This window comes from Labrus bergylta, chromosome 13 (genome assembly GCF_963930695.1).
Source record: "Labrus bergylta chromosome 13, fLabBer1.1, whole genome shotgun sequence".
NCBI lineage: Eukaryota > Metazoa > Chordata > Actinopteri > Labriformes > Labridae > Labrus > Labrus bergylta.
Window position 1 is genome coordinate 13,503,000 of NC_089207.1, and position 21,022 is coordinate 13,524,021.

A 21,022-nucleotide genomic window follows, 5' to 3' on the forward strand; every position below is an offset into this window, starting at 1 on the left:
CTTACAACTTATTTCGATGTTTGATTGGTTCAGAAAAGCCCGCCTCCTTACAACTTATTTCGATTTTTGATTGGTTCAGAAAAGCCCGCCTCCTTACAACTTATTTCGATGTTTGATTGGTTCAGAAAAGCCCGCCTCCTTACAACTTATTTCGATTTTGATTGGTTCAGAAAAAAAATATCATTTAATTCACGAAGCAGAACAACAAAATTACAATCTATTAAAACTAACTTTGCTTTTTTAGTGGCTTATGGGTTGTTTTCTACAGCTCAGCCAAAATGTATTCTTATCAAACCTTTGCAGCGTGATTCGTACATTAACTTGCTTGGGGAAAATAAGGGAAATTAAAAGCCGGAGGGTGGCAGTAATGCAAGTACTTGGATGAATCCTTTCCAAATCTTCACCGTAGAAGAAGAAAAAGAAGGCAACAGGAAATAATAGACGCGAGGTTGTGATTTATTTCCGGGGTTGTGTTCTTAAAAGCGACGCAGTAATGCTAGTTTACATAGCAGTGTAAAGAAGCAGAAGTTAAATTTGTTAAGTGAGCCTCATCTTTGATTCGTTTGGACTAAAATGCCATAAGAAAACACCGGTTTCTCTTTCGTATCGGTGGATCATAAAGTTAAAAAAAACTATCAGGTAGGTTAAGGTTGCCATGCCGACGGGTTTTCTGCACACATAAGAGAAACTATTACACTAACTAAGTCTGCTGCCGAAGGCTTTAATTACTTTGTGGTACCTTCAGAAAACAATGCAATACAAACATAACATTTATAATCTCTAATGAAGCAGAAAATATAACAATGTAACAAGAAACAAGAATTATAAATGAAATGCTGTAGCTGCAGGCCAATACATTTATTACCATGCAAACACAAAATACAAACCTCATTAACACATGTCATTATTTTTCCACAACATACTGGCTTTAATTGTTCTTTTAAATATAAAGTTTAAAAATGCCTGTTTAAAATACATGATAACCCTTCAGCATTATCTCAGTATTCATTCTACTAAAGGTATCTTTTTGTGTCTGCTACTTCTCTGACTTTAATGGTGTCTCATGTCTCTTCACAGGACTCTTTCCTCCCTCCTCCTCTCCATAGCAGACCATGATAGAACCAGAACTACTGACCGAGGTCCCGGCAGCACTCAAACGGCTTGCCAAGCAGGTTGTGAGGGGTTTCTATGGAGTTGAACATGCCTTGGCTCTCGATGTGCTCATCCGAAATCCCTGCGTGCGAGAAGAGGACATGCTGGAGCTGCTCAAGTTTGACCGTAAACAGTTGCGCTCGGTTCTCAACACCCTGAAGTCTGACAAATTTGTGAAGTGCCGTATGAGAGTGGAGACAGCCCCTGATGGCAAGACAACAAGGCACAACTACTACTTCATCAACTACAGGTACCTTTCTGTTTTGTTTGGATTTAATGGTGTACTCAACGCATCTCTTCACCATGTTGTATGCAACAGTGCTTCGACCGTGCATATTTTTTTTTTAGGTTGCTGGTAAACGTGGTCAAGTATAAACTGGATCACATGCGACGGCGCATTGAGACGGATGAGCGGGACTCCACCAATCGTGCCTCCTTCAGGTGCCCCTGCTGCCACTCCACCTTCACTGACCTAGAAGCCAACCAGCTGTTTGATCTTATGACTGGTAAATATTGACCAAAATGAAATGTCGCAAACTGGTAATGGTACCCTCTAAGGTGTCTGAATTAACTGAATCCTGGCTGTGTTCACATTTCAGCAAAGAATATGCAGTTTACTTATCTGTAGCCAAGCGTACATCTGCGTCAAAATGCAAAATCTGTAGGCAGCAGTGAGTTCTAGTGTTCACGTGGGATGTGCAGAGTTAGTTTGCTGAACGTTTGAATGCCTCGCCCTCCGCCGGTTGGCGTCAGTAATACTAGTCGATCAAACTAATTGTTAATATTTTAATCGATGTAGGCCCCACAATGCGTGTTAAATGTTGTGATAAAGAAGTAACACAGCCACCTGGCACCAGCCAAGACTGTGGCTCAAAAGTCTTGGCTGTTGCGCCAAGAAACTGTTGTTGTCAGACTGCAGACAGTCTGTTTTGAAAGAAATTGGTTACAACATAAGTTATATCTATATATACTTTTGTTTACTGACCATTTCACTGATCGAAATGTCTTCATGAGATTTTGAATGACTTTCTGTCCTCTTAGGAGAACAAGAAACAAACTGCAGAACTCCTGCCAGTTATTTAAGAAGTCCCTTTCATTTGCTTGACATTACCCTGACAGCCAGTGGCTTAATAATAACATCAGGTTATATATGTCACTGTTGGTCAAATCTAGTTGGAGTCAAGAGATAACAACTGAGCCCGACATCGTCTTTGCAAACACACACGGACTCAACATTTTTAGTTATTTGAGAAGCAAGTATACCTTACACAAATACTGATACGTATTGTTACCATATTTACGTTTATCTTTGCATGTTTTTTTTTTTTTTGCTGCTCCCTTCTTGTTTCTCACTTACGAGATGACAGTGGTCAGATTTAGTTTCTAATAAGTGTGGGGGAGTATTGGAAACATGAACTGGCTCTTAATGAAACTGTGACTTCTTCTGCTTGTGGCTACTCCTCCCTTGGACAGCAACAACAGCCATTTGGCTTCACATCTGTTTAGGTGCAGTATAGCAGGTCGGCTGTTGGAAGACAAGGCGTCAACTACTCAGGGCTTGATACAATAGCTAATCATGTTCGGGTTTCTGTAGTGCGGAACTGCAATTTGTTATACCATTTATTATATTATTTATTAATCACTCCGATGATTCCCTGCCAGCCTCGACTGGCGGCTGATTTTACATACTGTGAGTTTGAGGAAGAACCAACATGAACCAACTTATCTATACATCTGACACACCGTGAGAAAAAGGGGGAACGGAATCATTGGCAGTGAACTGGTTAGCTATAATACCAGTAACTGTGGAGTTAGTGGAAAAGTTATCATCTTTTTGCCAATCACTTCCATGCTAGATATTTGATAATGTGATGGTTTTACTGATCCATTCATAAACTCCCAACGGCTGGCAGACTCACCCGTTCCATCATGATAACTTCAGACTTGACATTTTCTGTTTGGATAACAAAATGTCTAAAGCTGAACCTCTCCCTAGATTTTAAAATCTTCTCTACGACCAATAGGTACATTTCGCTGCACGTTCTGCCAGACCGAGGTAGAAGAGGATGAGTCTGTTTGTCCTGATGCTAGGACACAAGTGGCACGCTTCAATGAGCAGATTGAACCCATCTATGCACTACTACGTGAGACCGAAGATGTTAACTTGTCCCATGACTTGTTGGAGCCCGAGCCTTCTGAGATCCCTGCCCTCAAACAGAGGTAAGCTTCTGAGAGAATTCCACAAATTACAACACTCCTTCCTCCACAGTCAGCATCACATACAGTACAGCAGCTTCCCCTAAGTGTGTGACCGAAATTAGGAGATCTATTCTGTAAACAGTAGTAGTAATTAATGGCCTTGGTGATATTGTTTAATTCTCAAAACCTTCTGTGTGCAATGCCGAGTCTTTTCTCTTTAGTCACAGTAGGAGTTTAAACTTTTTTCAATTTTTATTTCACCAGGAAAGAAACTCATTGAGATTAAAAGTCTATTTTTCAAGAGTGTCCTAACCAGAACAAAAAAAAATCTGATGTTGTTTGAAACTTACACCAGCTGCTGCTGCTGTTGATGATCTTTTGAGGGTAATGATTTTGTCTTTCCACCAGTCGTGAGCGTTCTGCGGCATCAGCGAGTGGGCCACACCGCGAAGCCTGGTCCAACAAAGGCTCATCCTACGCTGACATGTACACCCAGAATGTGGTTATCAGCATGGAGGAGCAGCAGGAACAGCAGAAGCAGGCTAATGAGGGCAAGGCTCCCAAAGAAAGGCCCGTCTGGTTGACTGAGAGCACTGTGCAGGGTGCTTACAGCGAGCCTGACCTCCTCAAAAACAGTAAGTGGTTACTATCTCATGCTACATGATTTGGTGATTATTGTTGACAAAGTGATATAATATATTATAAGCGCGTACATCCAATAATTTACAGACCAAGCATTTTTTAAAATCCAAAATAATAAATTCTGTTTTTGTTTTACATTCATTTCAGTACGTTGAATTTAGTTAATAAGATATTATGTTCAGTTGGATCAGATCACGGATTAAAGTCAAAGATCATTTTATCAAATCAGGAAATTGAGAAATGATGAATATATATTTGTCCGCCTTTTATTTTTTTAGAAAGAGTAGTAGGGCCCTGGCTAAAAGTATGGTCAGTGACGCATTGAAAAGCGGCAAAAACTGCTTTTACTAACCCACAGGGTTGTTTCCTAAAGCAAGTCAAAATGCTAAACTTCACAGCAGAAAAAAACATTATTACCTGCTGACCCTCATTGTCCCTGGAAGTGGTTAAAACATTTAATGTTGCGGACACCTGGGCACACGATTATGCCTATCCAAATAGAGGCATTAGAACAGCCCAATATTTTATTTTGGTAATTTATTGCAGGAAACGCTAGAAGCAGAACACCTGTTATCTCTTGAACTACTTTTTTGTTTATGTTTTTACAATAATGGACACTATTTTTTGATTTATATATGGTTTTTTGGAAGGAATCTTACGACCCCCACTTTGGGAACCACTGGTCTAGACGTCACCGGAGCTTATTTACTTTACTAGTTATTCAATGTAACCTTTTTGTTGAGATGTACTGATTGCAATATCCTTGGCCAATTTCAGATTTGTACCTGTTCTGACCTGCAGATACTGATTTTTGTCCAAACAGATTTTCTTTCTTTAAATCACTAAAATAACAGCAAAAACAAATGATTTTAGAAACTTTCCTGCAATGTAAATTAATTTTATATTCATAATAAAACAGTCTGTTAAGTATCTGTTTATTACAGCTACTCCACCTTTATCTTAGTCAAACTATTCAATAGAACATTTTTAATGTCAAAACCCTTTATTAGCTGTATTTTTATGCAATTTTTTGTGTCTTTACATATGAAAGTTACTAATCTTTGAAAATAACACTTTGATTTGCATTATCTGCATAAAATTTTCCCATTCTAGAAAACTTCAGCAGCCATAATTCAAAAGCCTGAAGTTTTAAATGTAACTCTTGAATAAATCAAATGGTATGAACAGAGAAGTTTACTGCTTCACTCTCTTCAGCTGAAGAAATGATCACTTACAGAGTCTGACCTGTCTTTTCACTGCCATGGTAATCACTGTTTGTGGTTGTAAATGGTTTTAATATCATCTCTGATATATTTGCTGTAAAGTGATTCTTCTCAAATCAGGTTAAAAAACAATTTAATAATTCCGGTCCCATGCCGATCTATCAGACGCCTTTTAGCAGTCTAAAGTGTAACACAAACATTGAACAAACAAGCTTGCTGTGAGGTCTATATTTTTATTTTACGGAGCAAATTTTAAGTATTTTTTTTTTAATGTATACGTATCATCAGCCTAATAATTCCTTTACGAGCTGAAAAGGAGCTAGATGTGATCGACCACAGAGTAATTAAAGTTTTACAGTTGGTGGACCTATGCCCAATTTTCTCTGCTGAGTATTCTTGTACTTTTGGATCTTAAGAAAACATGATGTGGCTGCCAAACGCCAAAATGTATACCTAAATATGACTGTCCTTAAACCAGTATGAACAAACTGTCAAAGGTTTCTTTGGCTTTTTCAACTTTAATTTTCATTATGTCCCCTAAGCTCCACAAAATAAATACTTTATCTACTGATTGGCTTCCTATCTAAAGTAGCTAGGTAGCATTAGCTTGTGGTTATGGGATCAGCAAGAGTTGAGTGTCACAAATTGCACAACATTAGATAAAGAACAACAATCTCTTGAAGCAGCCGACAGTCAAGAAGTCGTCATCTATTAATTCTTTTCCATTTTAAAATATTTATTGATGTGTTTTATTTTGTTTTGACAGGTGGAGACATAGTACACAAACCCATGGATGGAGACGCTGGTCTTGGGATTGGTCAGGCAGATGAGAATGAGGAAGTCATGCGTGCTTTGCTCATCCATGAGAAAAGGGGTGCGGCAGCAGCAGGCGGAGGTGGAGCGAGCGTCGCTACCAGGGGACTCGCCTCCGCCACAGGAAATGCTAGTGACTCTGACAGTGACACCAGTGAATCAGACGATGGCTCTCCCTCAGCTCCTCCCACCACCACAGCTGCTCATAGTCGGGCTGACGAGGACGACGAAGAGGACGACGGGGAGTTTGAAGAGGTGGGGGACGAGCCCATGGTGACGGTGGGAGGCCGACCGTTCTCATACCGAGAGGTCAGCCAGAGGCCAGAGCTGGTGGAGCAGATGTCTGCACAAGAGAAGGAGGCCTACATTGAAATGGGAAGAAACCTCTTCCAGGATATGTACTTCTGAACACATTTACACACACAGCATATTAGATTTGATGAATTGGCTTTAAATTCACTGGTAATATCTGAGGACATATTTGTACACAGTACAAAAACAAAACGTGCTGTTCAAGACTTTTTTTTTTTACAGTATACATGCTTTTCGTTACAAAACCAAGGGCATGCTTTGACAGTGTTCAATAACTGATCATACCTTTTAGTATTATCAGTATCTCTCAGTATTTTTCTCTTTTGTCAACAGACCAAAAGTAGATGACGAGCTTCACTTTGTGTGAAAGTTGCTGTCAGTTTTATTTTTGTTTCAGATATAAAAGGCCATCTGGACCAAGTGTGAACATATGGTTGGCTAACTTTTGTGACGTGTGGGGCCAAAATGTATTTTTTTTTTTTTTTTTTTTGTAGCTACAGAGAGGAGACAAATTCATCAGCAAGCGGAAAACTGTTATACTGAATAAGTATAACTTTTGGCTTACAATGTAAGCGTTCACATTGTTAATTTCTGAGTCTGTTTTCAGTTTAGTTCATGGATTATGGAGGACTCATAGTTAAATAACTTTAGTCTAGATAAACCTACAATTTGAGCTTGAATGTGAGAGAAAGTTTGGCTGAGTGACATAAAGATGTTAAAAAAAAGACATGTAGAAAATACATTGTTCAAACATTTAAGATAAAAATTGAAGATCATCAAAGAAAATATCCAGAAATAAAGTTGTTTAAAAATGGAAAATGTGTCTGAAATCTTTAAAAGAAAAGAAGATGCACTTAAACAGTTTTTAGTTTGATGGGCGAGGGAGCTGTTTCCCCGCCTGCTTTTTATTCTTTTACCAATCACATCTATGCTAGATATTTGATAATGTGATGGTTTTACAGATCCATTCATAAACTCCCAAATGACTTGGAGTCATCTGTGCCATCATGATAACTTCAGACGAGTGGGAGAAGGAAATAGTGCCGCTAATGGCGTCTCCAAGCGACAGTAAAATATCTAACCCTTAGGCAAACCTTACCTGGCATACAACTGTTGACTTAAAACACCTCAAATACTAGCATCCTTTTTTTTTTTTAAATTGATTTCCTGTTGAGGGCAAAGTGTATGTGTCACCTCTATAAATACTAGAGAGCAGTCACCACCACCAGCTGCAGACTGTCTTTTTCTACTCAAACTGTGTGTGGCTGTTAGCGCTAGTGTTTATTTGAATTAGATGCTTTTTGCAATGAAGACAATTTGCCTTTAGAGTGGTCAATTTTTCCCCAAATGACTGCATAACGGCTGAGCCACTCAGACACACAGAAGCAGTTTACTCTCTAGTGCTGTTAGGGCTGCATTAAAACCTTTGTGTGTGTTTTTGAATTAGACGGTCTCTAGTTGACTGATTTGCACAAGTTCAGTGGGTGTAAACGCCAAACAATCCTTTTGTGAATCAGGAACTAGGCTTTTAGAAAGCAAAATGTTTGGCTGCAGTGGAGCTGACAGACACTCTATTCAAACATTAATGTGGATCACTTGTGCCTTTTGACAAATAGCATAAAAACTGTATTTAAACCGTGATGTCTCAGTGAATGTCTCTACATCAAAGTGTGCCACATTTCTCTCTGATAACGTGCAGGGAGAGCATGTTTCGTCTCATCCCAGACAAACCAGAACATCAGAACTTTGTCTCATTTATGTTGTACTGTAGCAATGCTAAAAACCGCCTGCTGCTCCCATTACAGACCTTTAGGGCTTACTGCTCTCATTTGATAACTTGTGAAAATGCAATGTCCTTTAAGACTGAAGGTTATATTCAGATTAAATATTGTAACGAGTGACAAGGTGTCCAATATTAATAAAGTGGAGTAAAAGTATCATTTCTTAAGATAAAATGTCAATCCAAGTAATATTTACCTAATTTAAGGTCAAATAGTATGCATTTTATCTCTGATATTGTCAGTTTCCTGAATTCATGCATCAACTATTCACCTAAAAAAATGTAATAATTTAAATGGTATCCTTTTAATTCTTTATAATTGAATCAGAGGGGCAGGCAATCTAATTTGAATCGTTCTTGGGCATGGTACGGATCGCCTAGTGTTAGACTTAGACTTTCTTTATTGTCATTCAAATTGTACCTTACAGCGCAGACAAGAACCAAATTTGGTGCAAACAAATAGGTATGAAAAGAAACTGTATAAAATATGATGAAAGATATCAAATAGTTAGTGCTCCCTCAAAGGGACATTTACATAGGATATACTTGGATATACTAAAATGCTGCGCGCTCTTCCTTTAAGTCCTTGTATGGATGTGGTCTGGATCATGTACTTCATAAACATTATTTATACTTTGGACCACTAAACATTAGGCATGTCCTGATAACAGGATAAAACAGGAATTACCATTTTGCATTTTATGGCCATGATCATCTCCTGGTCATGTTATATTCAGGTGAAAATGTCAAGCTCTGCTGAGTTGCTTGGTGTGACTGACAGCTGTGGGGTAGCCATATAAGCACATACATTCCTTTTAAGTTAGAGGATGGACACCTGTAGGGCAGAGCCTTAAAGGTCAGGATGAAAACAGGACCTGGCCTCATTAAAACATCCCCCATGCTTCAGGATAGCTCAATTAAAAACCTAACCTCTCGCTGTGCCATTGATCTCCCATGGCAAGCCTGAGTATGGGGAGATCGGCTGGGTCACAGCAAGGGCGAACAGAACTCAGAAGGGAATCCACAAAGCTTTTAAAAAAATCATGGGACCTTAAAAACAGATATAGCATGGTGCGGGTGGATGCTGAAGTCTGAATACAGCTGTGATTTCTTAATCACTATGTTTGTATTCCATGTTTTAATGTCTATCTATTTGAAAAACAAAATCTTCATGCGTGTTTGCTATTTAATTTGTGAAATAAAAAACAATATTATGAAAGCGAGGGAATTAAGGTTCACAGGAGCAAACTGAATTGTACTGGGAACGAAATTGGACTAGTTTTGGTATAAAGCGTTAGGCATATAGCTATGTGTGTGTGTATGTAACTGTGTGTGAATACATGTGGGTGGAGTCTCAGAGGGGGCAAGTTGTAATGACTGATGCCTTGCCTGAGGAGATTACATTATGGATTGATTGCTTTGAGGTAGCGCTGTCGCTCTCCCCTCATTAAAGCCTGAAGATTAACAACTTAATGATTGATCCGACTTGTCTGTCTATCATTCTGTCTGCATTTCTCTTTCATCACCTACTTTAACATCTTTGTGCTCTTAAGAAGCTAAGCTGCATTTAATCTATCTCTTTTTTTAAATGTATTTATCTTTATGTGTTATGTGTTGGGCAAAATAAGACACGTTATTAATAGTTTCTATTGTAACTGGGGGGTGGGGGGGGGACACTGCAGATCCCACAGGACTGATTGCAAATATATTGTAATATACATGACAAGATATTGTTTAAAGGACCTTATTGAGTTGAACACTGACTCAACAGAGTTAAATGGTAAATGGACTTTCCAGTCTTCTGACAACTCGAAGCGCTTTTACACCGCTTGTCACACCTACACATTCACACACTGATTGCAAATGTAGTGAGACCATCAGAAGGAACTAATCCCATTCATATGCCACCAAAGAAGCAGCGGGAGCATTTCAGGGTTAAGTGTCTTGCCCAAGGACACATCGGACATGTTGCTGCAGGATCTGGGGATTGACCCCTCGACCTTCAGGTTGAGAGACGACGACGACTCTACCAACTGAGCCACAGCTGCCCCGAGTTGATTTCCCTTTTATTCCTGTTTTAATGTGGTCTCTTCAGAAGGTTCTGGTGTTGGTTTTTAGAGTCTAAACTATGTGAAGGTCAGACTACATAATGTTGTAGGCAAATATCATTAAATATTTCCAATGTTATTATTATTATTATCCAACCATTTTGTGTTATTCAGAGAGTTTGACAAGCGAAAAAGATACCACAGTCTGGCAGGAGGTTTGCGTCAGACGACTTGAGAGTGTGCCAGTGGAGGAGCTCAGACAGGTAGGGGGGGGGGGAGCCGGGCTATGTCGGGTTTTGTATGTGAGGATGAGGAGTTTGAAGTGGATACGCTGGGGGATGGGGAGCCAGTGGTGATGTGGTCTTGGGTGTTGGAGTGCGTGAGAAGACGAGCAGCGGCGTTCTGGATTGTGTTGAAGCTTCTTGAGTGTTTTGGATGGTGAACTGTGGAGGAGGCTGTTGCAGCAGTCTAGTCTAGAGGCGATGAATCCGTGGGTGAGGGTCTTAGCAGCTGAAAATGAGAGGGATGGGCGGAGGCGGGCGATGTTTCTGAGATGGAAAAAGGATGTTTTGGGTTTAGGTCGAAGGAGAGGGTGTGGTCAAAGATGACACCAAGGTTACGGATGTGGGGGGGAAGGGAGCACTGTGGAGCCATCGATGGTGAGGGAGAAATTGTTGGTGGATTTAATGATGGATTTAGGGCCGATGATCATGACTTCTGATTTCTCGTATAGGTCTTGGTCTTTGCGTGTCATGGCTTGGTTAACTTCCTGCTCTTACATGGTATTATTCCTCAGTGTAGTCTTAAGGGTTTTTTCTGTTTATGTCGAAGTTCTTGCCACATTTTTTATACTCTCTACTGTAGAATTATTTCCTAGTCCCTACCTTTGTGTTTTTCCCATTGACTGTCATTATTAATGGACAAAGCCTAAGTGAAGTCATCCGTCTCTTACTGCAGGGGGCTTTGGAGTCCCATCCATGACTGTCGCCATGCTGGAAACATTCAATCAACCTAACCACAGGCTTAAAGCTGGAGCTGAACGTTACATCGTCATCAATAAATTCGCCCCCTTTGTGTGTGCCCGTGAAGACATAAGCAAACCAGGCTGATTTCGTTCTTTTACACTTGTTCATTTCTGCTGTAAAAACTGTTTTTTTTTTTTTTTTGGCTGGGTGTGTGATTTCCAGTACTTCCGCAGCCAGCTTCAAGGGGACACTCGACAAACTGCAGCATTTTGCACATCCCCATCAGCTTCATTTAGTCACACTGGAGGTTGCCGCTTAAGGGAGACAGCATGGTGACAGCCATTGATGGGACTCAGAAGCCCCCTACAGTAATAAATGATAAATGATAAAGATAAAAGATTTTTATTTACAGTCCAGGGCTGAGAAGCAGAATGTTACGTGCCATAGTTTTGTGTTTGTGTTTTCTCTCTCTCCTCTGTGTGCTCCCCAGGTGTTGCTCCTCAGCCTCAGAGTGCCCAGCCACACCTGTGGCTAATTACTAATCAGGAGCAAAACTAGAAAGAGCGGGAGAGGAGGAGAGGAGGCTGGCAGTGGCCAGTGGGTGATTTTTTGTACCTTTGTGCTTGGCTTTGATGTGAAGAACCTGTGATCCTTCTGTGGAAGGATTGTTTTCCAGACCTTATTGTTAGTTTTGAGTAGTGTTTAAGCTTGATTGGCTTCTCTTTTGTTTGGTGTTTCTTTTAGAAGAAGCTTGTTTTGTGTTGCACCTTTTGCTTTAGTTTGTTAATAAATCCCTTTTAACTTTGCTTATATTTAGTTCTTATGTCTTTTCCCTGGGTTTTAATTTACTGTTACTCCCCTCATCCCCTTGCCATCTTGGGGAACGTAACACAGAACTAGAGCCATGGTTGCTGACTTGAAGATTCTAGTCTTGCCGACCGTCCACTGCTTGTTGACAAACCAGACGCATGGAGTGAAATATGGCATTATTTCTACTTTATTTACACTGCAGGTCACACCCGTTCATAGCCACTCTAGTCAATGCTCCTGTTTCCACAGCAAGAGCCGCGGTCCTTCTGCTGAGTGTGCCAGCAGCACTACTACCCTCTGCTTTGTTTCAAATACACTGCAAGTCTTTTTTCTACAGAGCCCGCTGCAAGCAGGCGTCAAGGTACACTAAATAACCAAGTTGGGCAGGGCGCGTGCCGTCCAATGGAGCAAAACCGTGGCGCTGACGTAAATAAAAAAATCCTCAAGAAATTAAGACGGGAACTGAATGTTGTGTATGTTGAAAGCAGATCAGAAATGAGATGCTACGGCTGTTGGCTGTGTTGGCATTTCAAAGTAAACATGAGAAATAATCCATCCTTATTTGAAAATGTTTAACCTTTTGTGAAAGCATTTCACAGACAATTTTAAATCAGCAACCTGTCACCCTGTTCATGAGTCACCACACTTTTCTATTACTTTCACCAGCCAACGATATCATGGTTCTCTGAGGAGGTGTTTGTGTGTGTCTAGCACACATTAGAGGCGTTTTTTACACCTGCTAGTGTCTTTCCTCAATAATTGCTTATTCAGCTTAATAAGTGTCATTTTCACTATTTTTACTACCTACCCAAGTAAAACACAAAATCCCTGTTTACACCCGATATCAACATGCCCACTGTGTAGCTGTATCACACGTTGACAGCCTGAAGTACCTATTCCCTTTATGCACTTCATGTCTGCATCACATTTTGTTTTAAAGATTTATTTTTGGGCTTTTTGTGCCTTTATTGTAAAGATAGGACAGTGGATAGAGTGGGAAACCAGGGAAAGAGAGCGGAGAATGACGTGCAGGAGAGGAGCCACGGGTTTGATTCAAACCCAGGCTGCCCGCTTGGAGGACTACGCCTCCATACATGGGACGCACACACTAACCACTGCGCCAACAGGTCATTTGCAGAAAGAGCAGGAAACTGAGCTCCAATCACAGGTGGCCTCTGGAGATGCATTTGGAGTCATGTGATCTGTCCAGATGCTAACAGTTGTGTTTAGAGTTGTCCACTTGGGATTGGATCAGCCAGTCCACTTTCCTAATACCAGGTCCAACCAGGCTCATAGATGCCTGTGTATGCTGTATCAAAAACATCAATGAAGACATTTATTAAACAACTACAGTTGCATTTGCACAGTAAGCCCCTGAGAGTAGACTATTGACTTTAAGACCAATAGCATGACCTTCTAGGACCTTTGTTCATGCCCTTCTCCATGGGGAACTGTGACAGAGTCAGAAACTCTTACTGATTAGAATTTTTTAGAGTGATTGTCAGCCCTTCTCACAAGCTGTTAGGAAACCTTTAAATATTGTTTGTGATCCATTCCCCATATTAGGCTGTAATGTTGATTGAATAAGATTACCTTAAAGTGTTGCAAAACAGTGTTGACAGCTTATATTGTAAAGAAAGCAGAGGATCATGTTTCCATAACTGTAGACATAGACTTAAACTGGTTCATGACTTTTATTAGCTTGGACCGAAGAAACTAAGTGCTGTTGCACCATATTGCTTATTTGCTTCTCCTGCCGCTATCAAAATTAACTTTGCAATCTGTCTGAGACCCAGGGTGAAAAACAATACGTTTCTTATACTGAGGTTAATGTATCATAAATGTATTCAAGATAAATAATCACAGTGGAATTTGATGATTTCCTTTACAGCACTCTTTGTTTTTTAACCAATTGAGCGGAGAACAAATCCACTGAAATGGTTCATATTGGAGAAAGTATACTAGTTGTAAAGTATACTCCAGTGCCACAGTTCTTTGAAATGAGAGTTTTTAGTTGCTAGTCTCAAAGGGTAACATGATTGATTTTTTGCAACAAAATAACCCATAATAAATCAATATTGCATTATCAGAGCTTCCTAATTATTCATGATCACAGTCTCTAGACTATTGAATTTAAATACAAAAACACACATACAAAAAAAAAAATAGTCTAGTTTCTTAGTCACATAAAAAGCAAAAATTTAAAAACTCCTACTACTGGATTGAGCATAATTTATTGTAAAGGTATGTCTCTGCAAATTGCACATTCGGTTCACCAAAACAATTTGATTAGACTCAAAAGCGAAAAATGAGGCGGCCTCCATTGAACTTTCAGGACTATTGCTGTTTGGCCATTAGCTGTATTTGGGTTGCCTTTTAGTTTTTTTTCTATGCAATGTCAACTGCTTTCATCCTCCACCCAATCACATATTGACTGAAGAATAACCCAGCGGTTTATCATGACATTGTTGCAGACATTTCCGTGTATCACAGCTAGCTGCCTTTAAGATCAACTTATAGTTTGTTTTTTTATTGAAGTACTGTTGATTTTTCATTAGTTTAATCCCGAATGTAATTTAATTGGTTTACCTTTTCAGACCAATTGTCTTAATTACTTGTGCGAAGTTAATGTGAGACAGCTGGTGGTCAGTGCTCAGGTCAGTAATTCATTGTTCTTCTTAATGAAGAAAAATGCGATCATTATTCTAAATGTGAGACCACTGTGATGCAGACACATTTGACAAAATCTTTCTCTATATGTTTAGGCCTCCTCCACATTACATGTTCGTAGTTTTAACCAAAACTTTTTGAAAGAAATGTTCATTGTGGATACATGGGAAAATTAACACTGTATTACAGTTTGTGGAAAAATTAGAATTTTGACGAACATAACTGAATATTTTTGTCATGAAACAAGAAAGAGATGAGGATATGATAGTGACCTTTTGTGTGTACGCAAATATTATCACTTGAGTTGGTGGATACCACAAAGAAATGGCTTTATGTCCTTGGGCTCAATGTGACTTTCTTTTTCTTCCACTAAACTTTAGTGACTAAAGGTTTATCTTTGCTTGGGGGTGCTGACTAATGAAATGAGTTGTTACGTAAGAGATCACATAAAGTGAGCTGGTTTTTTGTCATGGAGAGGAACTAATACGTTTGTATTAATATCCATACAAAACAAAGAAATTCAAATAAAAACATTTTTACAACTCATTACAGTGTGTCACACATGCAGTGTGGTAGGTCTGATAGTGGTGGTCGCTTGAGTGTCTTGTAGATCTGCTTTTCCTTTTGCAGTGTAAATTGAAAGTGTTAGTGATCACAATGTGCTCATGTGTTGGTATCTATGGTGGTCTGCGATAGAATCTCCCTGTAGTAAGTACCCTGTCTACTTATTGCTGCCCTCAAATATATATATATATATTGGCAAACATTAAATGCAACTTTATTCACTATAATTACCTGCCTTTTCACACTAGTGTATACATGATAAATGTATCAGATTCCCATTGCTACATTGCATTAACTCACCTACTGTAATATCATCAATTCATCACAACGTAACACATCACATCGAATGTAACAACTCCTAGTTCCCAGATAAAGAAAACAAACAGTCTATGAATGATATTTAGAAGTTCTGCTTATGGATGTTAAAAATAACACACAAAACAGATGCACCAAAATATTAGTACTGGATCAAATAATGCTGTAGTCAGAGAAGGGGGCAAACAGATGATGGCAAAAAATGTGCTTTTAATCAAGTATGAGGCCAAAACATTTTCACAAAATTCAGTAGACATGGAGAGGCCTGCTTAAAGTTTTCTGGACTGGACAACCACATTGCAGCTGTAAATAGAAAGGTGTAACATTAAATACCATTCAAAGCATATTATTCTGAAACCAGCTCACTTTTTGAGTCTAAGGACAGAGAGAAAACAGTTAAAACAGGGTCTTCAGATCTTTCTATAAGTGCCCAGATGCTGGTGTACCTAAGAGATCCACTCTTCTATTTACAGCTGCAATTTGGATGTCCAGTTAAGAAAACCTTTAGCAGTCATATCCACATCGAAAAATTTTGCAAAAATGTTTTGGCCTAAGATTTTATTAAAAGCACATTTTTTGCCTTCATCAAAAATGCCCACTGAATGACCACGGGGGTTCAGTCTACTGAAACCCCTTACTCTAAAATCTGCACTCCATACTGAACTGTGGCTTTGGGAAAGGGCCTCTGTGTTTCTTTTCCTCTCTGCCGCTTCAATGTTGGATGTCATTCAAAACAATGAAAGGGATTGTATAGGTGGACGTATTACACTACAGCAGTTTTCAATGCTATGCTAAAATGTAAATATATTGTATGCTTATGAATGCAATCATTTGCTTTATGAACAAACAGCCAATCACTGTTTAAGTAGTTTGCATTTAGCCACACCAGGACATTTAAACTCATGCATGGAGGTTAAGACATCAATAATTTAAACCCCCAGTCTGTGATCCACATGAAAAACAAAGGTCAACCCTTTGCACCATCAAAAATTCAAAATACAAAACTAACCTATCTTTCTCTCTTAAAATCAATCAATCATGATTTGTATAGCGCCAATCATAACAAATGTTATCTCGAGACGCTTTACAAGAAGCAGGTAAAAGACCTCTTTGTTATTTAATATTACTAAAGAGCAGGTAAAATACCTCTTTGTTATTTAATATTACTAAAGAGCAGGTAAAAGACCTCTTCGTTATTTAATATTACTAAAGAGGAGATACAAGACCTCTTCGTTATTCAATATTACTAAAGAGGAGATAAAAGACCTCTTCGTTATTCAATATTACTAAAGAGCAAGTAAAAGACCTTACTCTTTGTAATGTTATCAAAGAAAATTGACGTACATTTTAATACATTGATAAATGCTTAGGAACAGGTTAATGTTAGTTCAAATAAAACTTAATTACCAATTATAAATCACAGGTCCTTAAAGAGATACTTCACCCGTTGAAACATGAATCTGTATTGACATTGGGTCATATATGTAGTAGAAATGTGAAATAAATTTTGAAGTTGGTGCCTTCTTGGCCGAGAAAAGGCAGAAAGTGTCTTTTTGGCTCGTGTGGATGAAAGACACCAAATCCCAGAATGCACAGCACCGCAGGCCACTCCCACTAAGGTCAGGTTTACAGACAAATTTACTTCAACACATAAGGCCGTTTCCTCAACTGATTCCGAGATTTCTTCCAGAAGGAATTAGCATCTTGGAAATTCCTGGCAGAAAACAGACTCAATGTCTGTGTCCATAGGCAAACAGTGAGAGCACCAACACTACCAGTCTGCCCCAGCTCGAGCCGGCCCCGGCTCCTCGTCCTCACCGCCACCGACAAGCAGACCTTATGTCTGGTGGCGGCCAGCAATATCGCCGCGAGACGGTTGCTGCCAACAGGCTGGTTTTGTTTCTCGGCTACTGGGGCCAGTGGCAGTCTTGGCAACTAGCGGTGGCAGCAAGACCGACCTGTCGGCAGCAGCCATCTCGCCGCTATATTTATATTTTTTCTCCATTATCAGCTTTCTCCATAGAACCTGTTAGCATAGCTTCCAAGCAATATGGTGGACATTAAGTTTTGATTCTGGGAGTGAGTTCCCACCCACTGATCTGTGATTGGTCTGTAGCTTCAGTGGTCGAAAATATGAGGAAATAGCGTTGTAATTTCACCCTGCTAACCACAACAGCTTCCAATGACGCAAAATAAAACAGTATCTTCAAGTTTGTAATCAATCATTATAAACAATAAGTCTGTGAGTAAAGTACATTATTGAGTATAAAATAAGGTGAACTTGGGATAAAAGTAAAACATGCCTTTTAGGCAAAGTGTGAAATGAATTGAGTTTCCCTTTACTTGGAATTATTGTCTGTAAATAGGACGGATAGCTATATATAAGGTCACTCAGACAATGATTTATGTTTATCAAAATGGTATAGGTGAATCTGTGTTTTATATGATTTGTATGTATGAAGGAAAATGCACAGACGATGATTTTGTGTTCTTTTGCAGAATGTCTGTGAAATCACAGATGGATTTATTTTCTTTCTCTTCCCTATGGACTTTGATTCTAGAGGAGCTAGTCTTGCTGTTTGTCTTTGTTTGTTAAATCCTGCCTGCATATTATCCTGTATGCTTTTATGCAAAGCGTCTTGAGATAACACTTGTTATGAATTGGTGCTATACAAATAAGGATTGATTGATTGATTATGTTGTAGTGTGTATAAGTGTGCATGACTGTATGTGTGTTGGACCCCAGGAAGAATAGCCGATGCCTATGCTGGTGCTAATTGGGATCAAAGAAGGAAGAAAGAGTGCAGTGATGTGCTTCAACATATATTGAGGTTTCATGGGTTAAAACTTCTAACAGAGCATTAATGTGCGATGACTCTCTTAGGTATCATTTTAATGTAGACCTTGTTTGCAGTTAATCACACCTGTACAACAATTTAACTGTGTCTTTCCCTGCAATTAAAGTAAGAACTATACTGGGGGGAAAATTACTGCTTTTCAAGCCAGGGATTTTCATGATCTTCTCAACTAAATGTGATTTTAAATCTCCCCAACTGTAGAACAGCACTTAAACACTTTTATAAATGTTTGATATTATAAAGCCTATTTTCTCGACTTGTTAAATTGACATGAAAACCTGTGATTAAATGAATAGGTGTATTCTTCCGCATTGATAAAGAACCTAAAAAAAATAAACGATATGGGGTGATATCTAAGTCATTTTTTTTTTTCAAGAGCCTGCTCTTAGACTTCTTTAAAGTGTTTTGTTACTGTAGCTCTATACATCGCTGATGGATTATTTCATATTAAATGAATGTTTATTTCGTTTTAGGCTATTTTTTCCTTAATTGAAATTTCCCAGGCACCCTTTCCTTCCTGATTCTGTAACTTCAGTTTAAAGCTTTCACGCAATTACTGGTGAGGGAGGGCAGGAGGAGAGAAGGAAAGAGAGAGAGAGAGAGAGAGAGAGAGAGACAGAGAGGTGGGAGGGGGCGGGACTTGCTGGTTACGGGTTTTCAGCACCGCGGACAGCTCCCGTCGACTGTATATGGACTGCAGGGAAGCGACGCCAAAACCCAGGTGGATGATAAAAAACGATTCAACAAACCACAGATGAAGCTCCGGCTAGTATTGCCAACCCACACCTTCTTTTTTTATTCCCAATTGAATCTCTTTTTCTCGTTTTACGGCCTGACTGTGGAGTCCAACGGGGTTTAACTGCATTGCCTCTGCGTCTTGTGTTTTACTCTCCTTCTCTCCTCTACTGGCAACGACAGTGCTTTGAAAGTGTTTTTTGGGGGGGGGGGTGAGGGGTGGCTCGGGGTGGGGAAGGGTGGATTGACCTGCAAACACAATTTAATTCTGACTACTTCCTTACAACTGATACTATTAAGCATCACTGATCGCTTACGCCTGGCTATTTTAAGGCGTTATATTTTATGGATGTTCCGTTATGATGTCCAAGCAAAAAAGGAAGTTGAGTAGTTTCCCTGGGCTTCTGTGCATGTCCTGATATATAAAAAAAGGCGACCTGCATATGCACCATTGGCTGCAATCCTAAAATCAGAGTAGCTAAGACGCATTCTTACTTTTTTTGCCTGTTGTGGAAAACGGCAAAGGGAAAAATGAGGAGCCTCTATGACTTTTCCAATTGCACCTAAGAGAGAGACACAGAGAGTGGACCATCTTACCCTGCCTCTACTGCAGGAAACGATTTTTCTTTCCTTCTTGTGAGCTCCATGAACGAATTTGGATCTTGCATCTTAAAGGACAGCGGGAACTCTGGATAAACTGAAAAAAAACAAAAAAAGGAGAGTGGTCTTCATTCACTTAACCACTCACCAGGAAAGAATATATAGGCCTATTGAAAAACACGATAGAAAATGAGGAAGTTTCGTAAAGTGTTGGACGGCTTGACTACCTCCTCCCCGGCATCGACTCTCGGGTCCCCATCGTGCGGCAGCGGGGCCGGGACTCCCACAGCGGCGCCAACTCCTAAAGAAATCGATGTCCAAGAGACTCTGCAGTCGGAAAACTTTCAGCTTTGTAAGGTGGGTAGATAAAGAGCTTTGTTCAGCCTGTAACACCATGTTACACATTTAAGTCTGACTTTCTATCATCATTATGTGCACACATTGGGCTTGTGGTGATTGTTAATGATAATGAGAAAAGACTGGAAAGTTGGATTTGGAGCGATGGCCTGCTGTATTCTGTTTGTTTTTAAAGTTCAGCACCATGGACAGCTCATCGTTTCCTCACTTCTGAACACTGGGGGCTATTTAAAAAGCAACAGCAGAGAGCAGCATTTGAAGTCTCTGTGGATATGGTCTATCAGGGCAGTGGCTGCAATAAATCTTGATTATTAGTAAACCGCTGCTCATCTAGATACGATGAACGTGCACGGTGAGATACAAATGCAATGTGTTATTGTCAGGGCTACACTCCAGCTCCCACCACTTTATGTAGTGCAGCTATATAGGCTAAAAGGCGCCTCGTCATCAGCTTGTTGTATTGGCTGCAGTAGCCTAGCTATCACACATGTGATACAAACAACCCAAAAGGAAGTCAATGAATAGCAGCCTCCTGGTTGCATCAGCAAGTAGTCGCGATTGGTGTAGGGGAGATGATATAACTGGTGTCCCTCCCTTGCATAAAAGAGAGTGCACAATAAGCCAGCAGAGGGACCCTGCAGTAGCCACTGTCCTAGCTGATGTGCTTTTCACGTAGCATAGGAAGAATGATTAAAGTGTGTAGAAATGTGGATTAGGCATTTTGGGGGATTTATTCACCTTCATTAAAGACGTGAATTTTGGATGATACTGTAGATGTTTCTTTGAGAATCTCTCTCTCTAAAAAATTAGTTTCTCTAGATGTCTGGGCAGAGTGACACTGGCGGTGGTGCTTCTGGGGGAGGTGGTGGTAGGGGGTGGGGTATGATTCAGAAGCTCAAAAGAATGCTGCAGAGCACCCTCGGCAGGCTGGCAGTCACGCAGGCAGGCAGGCAGGCAGGCAGGCAGGAAACTAGGGAGA

General features: G+C 39.8%; 2 protein-coding genes across 13 annotated transcripts in view; both read left to right on the top strand.

Moving 5' to 3' along the window:
* The first annotated feature begins 452 nt into the window (after window positions 1-452).
* gtf2e1 (general transcription factor IIE, polypeptide 1, alpha) lies at window positions 453-7,977 on the top strand. The gene is made up of 6 exons (XM_020660431.3): window positions 453-639; window positions 1,078-1,402; window positions 1,501-1,658; window positions 3,177-3,372; window positions 3,760-3,986; window positions 5,983-7,977. Exons 2-6 carry the CDS (start codon window positions 1,113-1,115, stop codon window positions 6,435-6,437), a joined length of 1,326 nt encoding a protein of 441 aa, XP_020516087.1. The 5' UTR covers window positions 453-639; window positions 1,078-1,112; the 3' UTR covers window positions 6,438-7,977.
* An 11,798-nt stretch (window positions 7,978-19,775) lies between these two features.
* stxbp5l (syntaxin binding protein 5L) overlaps window positions 19,776-21,022 on the top strand; it is a 111,778-nt gene continuing 110,531 nt past the window's right edge. For all 12 annotated transcript variants that reach the window (XM_020638424.2, XM_020638427.2, XM_020638430.2 and 9 more), the window contains exon 1: window positions 19,776-20,043. In XM_020638424.2, the coding sequence (XP_020494080.1) occupies window positions 19,876-20,043 (168 nt within the window). In that variant the 5' untranslated portion in view covers window positions 19,776-19,875. The remainder of the gene's footprint in view (window positions 20,044-21,022) is intronic.

Excerpts from the sequence above, each read along its gene's own strand:
- gtf2e1 (XM_020660431.3), top strand. The coding sequence starts at position 1,113 with ATGATAGAACCAGAACTACTGACCGAGGTCCCGGCAGCACTCAAACGG. Across the intron at positions 3,373-3,759 it reads ATCCCTGCCCTCAAACAGAG|TCGTGAGCGTTCTGCGGCAT; the intron begins GTAAGCTTCTGA and ends TCTTTCCACCAG. Across the intron at positions 3,987-5,982 it reads GCCTGACCTCCTCAAAAACA|GTGGAGACATAGTACACAAA; the intron begins GTAAGTGGTTAC and ends TTGTTTTGACAG.